This window comes from Atheta coriaria, unplaced genomic scaffold (genome assembly GCF_025399875.1).
Source record: "Atheta coriaria isolate IRGN ID8LTWV9N9 unplaced genomic scaffold, Caltech_Dcor_3.1 hic_scaffold_9_pilon, whole genome shotgun sequence".
NCBI lineage: Eukaryota > Metazoa > Arthropoda > Insecta > Coleoptera > Staphylinidae > Dalotia > Dalotia coriaria.
Window position 1 is genome coordinate 11,456,002 of NW_027045451.1, and position 11,470 is coordinate 11,467,471.

An 11,470-nucleotide genomic window follows, 5' to 3' on the forward strand; every position below is an offset into this window, starting at 1 on the left:
CGAAACACGAACGAAAACGAAAACGTCGGGAATTGTCTTCGCCCGGCGCAGTTTACTGTTTAAATCAATTTAGGACCTTTTACTTTTTATGTAAGAGTGCAGAGCATAGATTTAGCGCATCAATCGTCAAATTATATAATCGATATTTATGAAAAACTAAGAAATAACACGAGGAAAATCATATCTTTTTAATTTAATAACAATAATTAATTTATAACAAAAAATTAAAATTTACGATAATTTCGTTCCGATTTTGGTGTTTTTATGAAAAACGTAATTTTTCTCTACAAAATAAGAAAACAAAGTCTTAAACTTCAATAAATGCTGTTTTTGGATATTTGAGGTTATGATGGAAACTACAACGCCACCTATACCTTAATAGATTTGTTATCACATAACCACAAACTACCAAAAAGTGTTTTTAGCGTTTTTTATGAGAAAAAAATAAATTTTTGGCAAATTTTACCAAAAAAATTCAAAAACGTCATTAAATACAATATAATTCCTGTGAATTTATAAAAATAAAAGGTTATGATGACTACAACGCCACCTATATTCTTTTGGTTATAATATGTAACATAACCACAAAACTAAACTATTATTTCGTTGTTTTGTGTGTGTGTGGAAAAGTAAGTTTCCTGTAAGTAGGACAAGACGCCATTTATTCAAAACACACAAAAAGCATGAGCAAGCAGAGTGTGCGCGGATTCGATTGGCCGGATTCGCTGGGTTAGACCGCGCGCGCGAACAAGTGAAAGTGCAAACCTAGCCTCGATTTCACTTTCGTTTACTAGGCCGAGCGGGTCTCAGCGCGCGCACCGAGAGCGCGAGCGCACCGAGCACGTACTCTTCGGCGGGCGTTTTGCAACGGCGCGCAGAGTGCGGCGGAGAAACCGCCGTCGGAGCCGGGGCGCTCGCTCGAGCCTAGAAACCGCGCGCGGCGCGAATTGGGTCGCGTGCTCCTTAGTCGCTACACAGCTAGAGAGATGTTGCATCACATTGACAGACACACAACAAGTACGCCACAGACGGCTCGTTCGCACTGAATCACGAGCGCGCCGATCGAGGAAATTAACATTGCCGCTTAATTGCCGCGCATTGTTTTCGTGTCATTATGTCGCACTAGTTCAAACTCTTCATCTCTTTAATAATTTATTTCTTTAAGATTTTTATCAAGAAAAAATAAAATTATATAATTTTATTCAACTACTGCGCCACCTAGATTTACTCGCATTTAATATGTTATCATTGGTGTGATATTAAGTCAATAAGTCAAGTTTAGTCGAAATGATTCAGCAGATTCCCGCTTTGCGTGTGATTGTTTCTGTTAATTTATTGATGGAGTGATAACGTGATATGATTTTTGATGCGGTGGAGAATCGCACGTTTAGTTTTCGAAAGTTTTTAAACAGCGTGCGACTTTGTGCTAATTATAAACGCTTCTGCGTGCACGCACAATATTAAACACATGTGTGTTTTTTGGGAACTGCACTCTCTTGGGGCTTGGAGCGCACGCGGTGACCCATTTCCTTATTTTTAACATTATTTTTCCGATGTTATTCGTACATTCGTACATCCTACATATCGGAAAGTCTGTTTCCGTCGAACCGCCGCACCAGCGGCCGAGAATGCAATCCTTTGAAACTATTTTTGATGTTGTGACTGAGAGTTTAATCTCAGTTTAATTGAGCACAATTCAAAATTTTATTTATATGCACCAAACAATAAATTTTGTTAGAATTTATTGATTTTTTAAGTTATTTTAAGAAATTTTTAATTTTTTTTAATTTTTACTAAAAATTTGCAAAATTAAGAAAAATTTAGAAAAATACTTAACAGTGACGTCATTTTTTTCATCAAGACTCCATCTAGTGTGAAAAAATGCAAGTCACTAGTCATTCGATGACATTTTTCTTAAATTGCCTTTTATTTTAATTCATTCTTTACAAAAACGTAAAATTTTTAGTATTATTGACTCAACATTAACTAAAAATAAAAGTTTCAAACAAAAATTTAATTTTTGACTGACATAACCAACAATTTCTACCCAAATATTGTATTTACTGATTCTATTTACTGAATATTTTATCTGCTTCCGACCATTTTAACCTAATTTTGTACATTTTGTTGCATATACTCAAAAATAGAATAAATTCTAGGTTAGATTTAAATTAAACCTAGAGAATTTGTTTTTGATTAAATTATTAATGATATTTCGTGGCGATATTAGAAAAACTTCCTCGAGACCCCCTACAGATGCTAAAGTGCAAAAAGTTATCAGCAATTTGTGCAAAAATGAAGCTCGGCCAAAACTAACACGCTAATTATGATAACGCTAATACTGGGTGTACCCTTGATGATGATTTATTAAATTCTTATTTATGACTAAATTCCCGGATGCAATTTCATCATGCGATACGATTTTCAATTAATGGAAAGAGTTTAAAGTGCGGTCCTTGAAAATCACTTACGTTTTTCGTTTATCAGCACATTTTTAAGGTTATATTCCATACGTCTATTTAGATGTATATACTAATACAAGTAAGAAGCGTGATGAACGTGCATCGGTACATTTTTTGGCTTATCACATCGTAGACGTCCTATGTTTATAATTAATTTTGATAATTTCGTGTAAATATGACATCAAGGTCCTTCCATTTGTTAGTTGGCAACGCCAACGTCAGTCTGGTGGGTTTTATTGGACCTCCCAAAATACACAAACAGTTTCAGACGCATCCAGACTGCATTTAAACAAAAATTAAAAATGCTTTACTTTTTCTTCTTCTTCTTCTATTACCAATCCTTATTAATATTAAAAATGCAAATGTAATTTTGTTTGTCTGTATGTTTGTGTCGCAATTATTCAAAAACTACTAAACCAATTTTGATAAATTTTGGTTTGGAGATAGTTTGGACCCAGGAGAATAACATAGGCTACTTTTTGTCGCTAAAATTTAACTTGAAGGGAACATTCAATATAATATATAACAACATCCTAGATTAATTTTCTGTTGTTTAAATTTTACACTAATTTTTAAATACATCTGATCTCAGTAAAGCAATAAATAAATCTTAAATAAAAATAAAATGTTTTTTTTAAATGTGATTTCTTAAACAAATCCAAAAGTGGAGCATGATTGTCCCGTGTGCGGCTATAGTGGCTATGGGTGGGTAAGCAAATTGTCGCGAATGTTATTCCTATTTCGACACTTTTGGTGCGTCTGCAGGCGCGAGCACCCATCGATATTTGTTTACTGGACACTTTCGGTAACCGTGCGAGCGGGCGGCCAACTGCAAACTGCAAACTGCTGATTTGTTCAAATCAACGTTCAATATAATAATTAATTATACAACAAACATTTGTACAAACTACTAACTACAAACATTCGCGTGCACGAATCAACATGTTCGATTTGTTCAACAATGATGATGCGGAAAGTTAATACATAATCGTTATTGATGCCGATCTAAGCAAATCAAAGATTACCTCGCGATAATTTCACACATATCAGAATCATCTGTGAATTTCATAGATATTTTTGGATATTTTGAAAGATCAACTATCGATAACTTAATATAAGTGTATACAGGGTGTTGCAGGATAAATTCTACAATATTTTGGGGTTTAAAGTTTGATTTTCGGGTTTTTTCTTATACTACTGTAAGTTGAGAAATTGAGTTTTTTTTTTCGATATTTTTCGATACGGAAATTAAGATTTTGTATTAAAAACTTGAAAATTTTATGGAAATATGGCAAAAATTTGTGAGAACTGTTTTTTTTTTAAATAGAAGAGTATCCACAAAGAAAAATCCCAAATAAAATTGCATTTCTACAAATTTTGAATAACTTTTTAATATAACAATTATTTAATTCTCTAGGCATTAAAACACTATTTTAATCTCTATGTACTTACCACCTGTAACTAAAACCTATCCCATCAACCTACTCAAATTCAAAATCAATTTTAGGTCAGATTAGATAATATTTCATAACCAAACGCAATGTCTTCCAACTCTTCCATTCACCGTATCCTCGCTGATGCGCATTCGTTCAAATCCGCATAAATTGGCCATCTTTGACTCTTTGACACACTTTACCTCACATTTATGTGTGTGTATATCTCCGCATATAACTGTGCATGCGGGCTGATATAGAAAACATGCTCTTTCCGTGAATCACTCTCCATTTCCAACCGGACCGCGAACAACACTTTTGGCTGATACGCACTCAAAACGGTCCGAACCGGTCGCGAGCGGTGCGTAACTTTCCATTTTTTCGGCGCCACTTTCCCTTTGAGTTTCAATGTCTCACCGCTTTTCTTCTACACATACACCAACTAAATTTGGTGTACAACTATAACAATGAGTACTTACCCAAAATAAATCAAAATATCAAGCAAAAAACACCGAAATTCAATTTGTATCAATTGAATACAATAGATAACCAAACATACAAATCAAAATGAAAGTTTTTCTAAATGTTTTAACTGTATATTCATTTAAATGTCAATAACTATTGATAAATGTTTTTGTATTGTTTAATTGTGGCGTGAATGCCGCGTATAACAGGTTTGCTTGTGCATTTCTTACTATTTACTAGCATTCGTACTATTTCTACTTTCATGAATGCGTGTGCGGCGGTGATTGTGAATGATAGTATTGGCGATACAGTTGAGTAATGTTTTTCTAACGTGAAATGCGGAAACGAAAGCGCCACCAGCCGCACTCTTCGATCTTGCAGCTTGTGTGCGCTCGCAAGTGCAAATCACAAGGCCAAGGCCGTTTTCTTCGCGCAACTGCACGCCGATGATGCATTCGTGTCAACCATTGTGACCGCTATGACGTTTATCACAGTTATTTTTCTCTCAAGTTTTACTTTTCACTTCCGCCAAGTGCGTTAATTTATGATTTATTGTCTTCTGCGAGATACAATGTATTAAAACGGAGATGTTGAAGGATTAATGTCAACCACGCGCTGGATTTCTATAAGGAAGCGTATGCAGTCGAAGAAATAACAAAGAGTCAAGTGACTAAGCGTAATTGTTATCGATTTGATTCAGGATCCTACATTTCTAAATGTGGAAAACTTGTTTGAAGTATACGTGAATTATTAACAATGATAATTACTCTTTACTGCATAATAATGATTGTCTTTGTTTGTCAGTTATGATCACTTTAAGTGCGTCAACAATAACTTTGCAGAAATTAAAGTTTTGAAAAAAATTTCACTTCAATTTACTCTAATCTAGAGTAACATTTATTACGTTTAACAAAAGAATGGACGGTTTATGGTGGATTATATAAACTTGCGCAGATGTAGGATATATTTTAAGTTTTTATTTAAAGTTTACGTTTTATTTTTAAGTTGAAATGCGAAGATTTTATTCGGTTTTGTACATGTCGCGCCATCTGCAGGTTCACAAGGCAGTTATAGGTTTAGTCTGTGTTTATGCGCGGCAGGTGGCGATAGCAGGCTTAAAACTAGAATTAAATAACGTATCAGAGTTTAAAAGTGATATTATTGTTGATATTGTATTGTGTTTTATCATAAAACAGGTAAACATGATTTTAACCATGTCAACATATATTTTTTATATTCGTAGGCATGTTACAGCACGAAAAACAAATATTTTACTTGAAATATACAAGAAATCAAAGCATTTACCGATATTCAGGAGTTGTTGTCAAAATTGCCTAAATTTAAATGGCTGAACCGGAAGTAAACAAGATAACGAAACCATTATGGCTATAATAATGAATTAACAACATTTCCACTCACCTGATACTTGAATAAATAATGTAGTAAATAGTGATATATAATTTTATCAAAATTTATTGTTGACACAAACTCAATAATCAAGTTTATCGTACAACGTACACAATAAATCTTGTCCGCAAAAGTAACGTAGAAAAATCAGTCTAAGTTCTGAACGATACAAAAATGTTTGAAAACGTTTAAAAATATTCTAAATGCGTAAAATAATAATGATAATTACTGACACATAAAAAACTAGACACAAAAAACCAAAGGCTTAAAATAACACATACAACTAAGAATAAAATCAAATAAATAAGACATGCTTTGGCAGAGATTAAAAAAATGAAACTACAAATTAATAAGTGAGACAGTGATGATAATAGACTAGTCCATGACACTCTATAAAATGGTTTAAACGACATATTTTCGAATAGTAAATCTAACAGTTAAAATCATCAGCGGCGGGTTCCTCTTCAGCCTCGTACTCTTCATCAGCAGTGGCCTCTTGGTACTGCTGATATTCAGAAACTAAATCATTCATGTTGGACTCAGCCTCGGTGAATTCCATTTCATCCATGCCTTCACCAGTGTACCAATGCAAGAAAGCTTTACGTCTAAACATGGCGGCGAATTGTTCGGAAATTCGCTTGAATAACTCCTGAATTGCTGTGGTGTTACCAATGAAAGTCGAAGACATCTTCAAACCCACAGGCGGGATGTCACACACAGCAGTCTTGACGTTATTCGGGATCCATTCAACAAAATAACTGCTGTTTTTATTCTGAACAGCCAACATCTGTTCATCAACTTCCTTCATTGACATACGTCCTCTGAATACAGCCGCTACCGTCAGATAGCGCCCGTGTCGCGGATCACACGCCGCCATCATATTCTTAGCATCAAACATTTGCTGTGTAAGCTCTGGTACAGTAAGCGCACGATACTGTTGACTGCCACGAGATGTCAACGGAGCAAACCCAGGCATGAAAAAGTGCAGCCGCGGGAATGGGACCATATTAACAGCGAGTTTGCGAAGGTCAGCGTTGAGCTGGCCCGGGAAGCGGAGGCAGGTCGTCACACCGGACATGGTCAGCGATACCAAATGGTTGAGGTCGCCATAGCTAGGGTTGGGGACCTTCAACGTGCGGAAGCAGATATCGTACAACGCCTCGTTATCAATGCAGTAGGTCTCGTCGGTGTTCTCGACGAGTTGATGCACTGAGAGTGTAGCATTATAGGGTTCCACGACAGTGTCAGACACCTTTGGACTCGGCATTACTGAATAGGTGTTCATAATCCTATCGGGGTATTCCTCACGGATTTTAGAAATCAATAAGGTACCCATTCCGGAACCGGTACCCCCACCCAGGGAGTGGGTAAGTTGGAAACCTTGGAGACAATCGCAGTTTTCTGCTTCCTTGCGGACAACATCAAGTACCGCATCGACTAATTCAGCTCCTTCGGTGTAATGGCCTTTGGCCCAGTTGTTACCAGCGCCTGATTGGCCGAAAACGAAGTTATCCGGACGGAAAAGTCTTCCGTAGGTACCAGAACGCACGGCGTCCATGGTCCCGGGTTCAAGGTCCAATAAAATGGCACGAGGGACGTATTTTCCTCCACTGTGCTGCGAAGCAACTAAAAATAAAAAAATATTTAATTAAAATTCAAGTGCATTTGTCACTCAACAGGAAATCGCTACCAAAAATGCATCTTATCAGTATGCAGTGTTACTCATACTCATAATGTGTTTGTTACTCATACCATGATTTAACAGTCAAGGCATTTCCAATGGAACCACTATGCATGGTTTATTTCTGATCTAGTTATTAGTAATAACTGGGTAGGATGTTTGCACATATTCAACCGTAAACCCAGATATGAATTAGAAATGGAATTCTAACTGTACGCGATGAAATAAAATCAGAAAATTAACGATGTGCAAAATTCGTATTAATTTGTGTAATTAACGAGCAATTACCTGAGGCTTCATTGTAGTAGACATTGATGCGCTCCAATTGCAGATCGCTTTGACCCATGTACATTCCGCTCGGATCGATGCCGTGCTCCTCGGAGATGACTTCCCAAAACTGTGGAATTGACACGAGTTAACACCAAATTTAAATTAGTGCCACTTAAAGCGTATTTATATTAATTCGTGAAACAAGGAGTGATTCAGTGATTAAATTAATACTCAGCAATTAAAATTTTACGCTATTATATCGTTATTTTTATAATTGAGCCGGAGGAGTCAACGGTACGGATCTGGTAATTTTGCATAGATATAAACATTCCTAGAAATTATAATTGCTGCTATTATTATTGAGTTAATTGCGTTGAATTATAAAATTGAAGACATGTTTTTGGCGTTTTGATGGTAACGAATGAGCGCTCAACCAAAGTTTACTAGGAAATATATAAAATTTAAAAAAATATAACTAAATATTAAGATTCGACGTGGATTGGGCATATTTCTTGTAATTTCGTCGATTTTCTATGAAATTTCGGATTTTTCGAGATATTGAAATGAATTTTGACTACAAAATGCATAAAAAACCAAGAAAAATGTGTTTTCTTTTGTAAATTTTATTTTTTGTACAAAATCTAATGTATCTTTTGAAGAAATTATGAAAATTTTACTATTTCATTATTTTCTCATAGGTAAAAACTTTTATCAAGTTTTACTGCCAGAATTACTGCAAAATGCAGCGTACCCTCTTTATAGCGAGGCTTAAAAAATGACATTTCATCGAGAAACAAATATATAACCAAATATTAAGATTTTACGCAAATTGTCATCTGTTTAATTATTTGTAAACTGATTATAAACTTAATTACTCTTATAAAAATGCCGATAAATATTTCCTGAAGTCTAAATATTAATTCCGCGTCGCTCAGTTGTATTCACTTGTGCTATGTTTAAATGATTTTCTAGTAACTGCTTGTGCACCCCAAAAAATTAGCTGAAAATCGTGCTTACGTTATAGAGATTTGCATTGCAATTTGTAGGGATGTTGGGATCATAATTACAACAATATTTCAAATGTTACCATCGATGTCATGTCTTTGAAAAAATATTCTAACTCATAATTACTAGAAATTAAATTATTTTTGATGTTACACAGAAAAAATTAAAATATATCTTGTGATTCCACAGCACAGACATGTTTTTCCCCAATCTAAATTTATTTTGGAATTTCGTACATTCCCCTAATTACATTGTTGAATGATGAATCCCTGTGCTGTGCATTCGCTGGCGATGAAATAAAAGAAGAAGACATGCGGTATGTGATGTATATTTATATCTCTCAAGAGCGGCGAAACAAAATTATCTTCGGCGTTCGCTGGCGCATAGTTTGCGTCCGTCCAGCATCTTTTCAAACGCTTGCAACTGAAACGCCGCGCACCAAGAATATACTACATCTTGTGCGTCTATATTCGGCGTCAAAAATAAGCACTGCAAGAAGCGAGCGCGGCTTAAAATATTTAGAATTACCCCTAAGTAAGTGCGTGTTTTTAAAATAGCTTAAAATCGGAGAGGTTCAAGCGTCTCGAAGAACAGTTTCCGCTGCGGATAAAAACGACGCGCGTATTATTCTCGAAATGGTTGGATGTTTAAATTTACCACCAATTAGGAGGTACTAATAGAAAGCTTTGTAGTTTAGCGTTATTTATGAATGCACAACGAGTGTATTATGCGGCTTTAAGAACGAGATAATTATCTATTCAACGACCTCCGTCGTAATCCACTGAACTCACAACGAAGAGATAAAAAATATCCGGATCGGATGACACGATGAATAGCAGTGTTTATTTTTCTGCTTCTGGTTAATAGATTAAGTTATTTATAGAATTTTTCAACGGAAAAAACGAGATTTAAAAATTTTTAATTTTTGTGACTTACCTTGGCACCAACTTGATTACCACATTGTCCAGCCTGCAGATGCACAATTTCCCTCATCGTGAAAGTTTCAAAATGTGACTTTTATGATTTTGCTGCGTCTGGAATCAAGCCGGGAGCTGGGAGCGACGCGAAGAAGGCAACTGAAGCGAATACGCAGCGCTTAGCAGCGACTGCTAAGCGCGACGTGCCCCCACCACTCGCCGAATATATCATGTTACTCAATTTACTCCAATAAAGCCTAGCAGCCGCACGCGCATACTTACTATGGCGTCCGCCAAGTGCCTCCGCGCGCATCTCCATCTCTTCAGCGGCGGCGGCTCCAGAACGGCGCACACGTGACATCCGCAAGTAGCGCTGCTTCTTTTTTGGAACGTTTTTGTCACTAATTCGGATAAATATAAGTTTGGCGCTGTACGCACTGCACGCTCACTTCCTTATCACGAATACTTCATCACTTTAACTTGATGGTTATTCACCTCCGGTTTAATTGACGCTGGCTTAAAATTACGCGCGGACAAATTTCATCATGGTAATGATATTCGTGCTGCGAATTTTAAGAAACATAAAATGTGGTGCTGCGGTTACACATGTTATCAAAAAGTGATAATTTGTATTTGTATTTATGTACATTTGATTTTAATATTGCTACAACCCGTTTTTTATTATGCCATTATTTAAGAGTATATTAAGAATCAAGTGCGCGAAGTAGCACTTTAGCCACGTTTAGCGATGTGATGCTTTCGATATTTTTTTTACTTCCACTGAACTTTCACATTTAGTTTATAATTTGAACATTTTATTTGAAAACTTCGAAATATGTTTGCACCCTACTGGAAAATGTAAGGATATAAGTACATGGGAGTTCGCGCACGCACTCGCCGCGTCGACATGAGCAGCAGCATCAGCGCATGCGCTTTGCTTGACTGACGGCGTATGTCATTTCATATAACCTTGTATTGCGCCTAAGGCAAATGCGCAGACGCAAGCTCCACCCCGTGACTAAAGTACATTAGTCACGGTTTTGGTTGTTCGTGATTATATTACAACTTTTTGTGTCTTAAAACTATGAAAAAAAGTGACGCTTTAGTATAAATTAATACTACTGGAACGAGATTAATTTTATTTTGTAGTTCATTGCATGCTGATATGCTCTGCACTAGAAAGAGTTATCAATGTAGTTTCGTAATGATGCAGGTACTAAATTATTCATAACGCATATATGTGGCATGAACCATTGTTGCTCCATTATTCATTACTTTATTGAATTTAGCACATTCCATAAGTCTGACGTATATTAAAGTAGACTTTAAGCAACACATTGCGTTAGGTTTTTTTTGGAAATTTTGTCTAAAATGTTTATAAACATATAAATATGGTAATTGTATGCTTTATAAAAACTAATTAAATAAAAGTACTTTGTATTTTTACACACGATAAATATAATAAATGTGATAAACATAATTTACAAATTGGTTTGTTATAAATTTTGAAAACATGTCCATTGTTAATGTGAAACATTCTTAAATCAACAAATTTTTGATACATTTGTTGGCACAGCGTAATCTGTTGCCATTCGTCTTTCAATCCATGTGATATTAAATATCAATAACTCATCTTCATAAAAATTATTACATAAATACGATTTGCCACGATCATAGGTGAGATTAGCTGAAAGTAGTAGCAATAATATTTCAAATGTTTGCTTCTAAATTTTAACTTTTCGATTCAAAACAGACTGAAAAGTGTGATAAGATAAGAACATCGATGCAACTCTTAAAGTATTTTTGAGTTGCATAAATGGTGTACAGTTT

General features: G+C 35.5%; 1 protein-coding gene across 1 annotated transcript; it reads right to left on the bottom strand.

The window, feature by feature from the left end:
• Window positions 1-5,817: 5,817 nt before the first annotated feature.
• On the bottom strand, window positions 5,818-9,819 carry LOC135798701 (tubulin beta chain-like). The gene is made up of 3 exons (XM_065311612.1): window positions 9,660-9,819; window positions 7,737-7,845; window positions 5,818-7,393 (listed from the first exon to the last, which is right to left on the bottom strand). Exons 1-3 carry the CDS (start codon window positions 9,714-9,716, stop codon window positions 6,198-6,200), a joined length of 1,362 nt encoding a protein of 453 aa, XP_065167684.1. The 5' UTR covers window positions 9,717-9,819; the 3' UTR covers window positions 5,818-6,197.
• Window positions 9,820-11,470: the final 1,651 nt, after the last annotated feature.

What these genes read in the sequence shown, in the direction of transcription:
- LOC135798701 (XM_065311612.1), bottom strand. Translation starts at nt 9,716, where the DNA reads ATGAGGGAAATTGTGCATCTGCAGGCTGGACAATGTGGTAATCAAGTT. An exon ending in GTAATCAAGTTGGTGCCAAG is followed by an intron (nt 7,846 to 9,659) that starts GTAAGTCACAAA and finishes TCAATTCCACAG; the next exon opens with TTTTGGGAAGTCATCTCCGA. An exon ending in CTACTACAATGAAGCCTCAG is followed by an intron (nt 7,394 to 7,736) that starts GTAATTGCTCGT and finishes TTTTATTTTTAG; the next exon opens with TTGCTTCGCAGCACAGTGGA.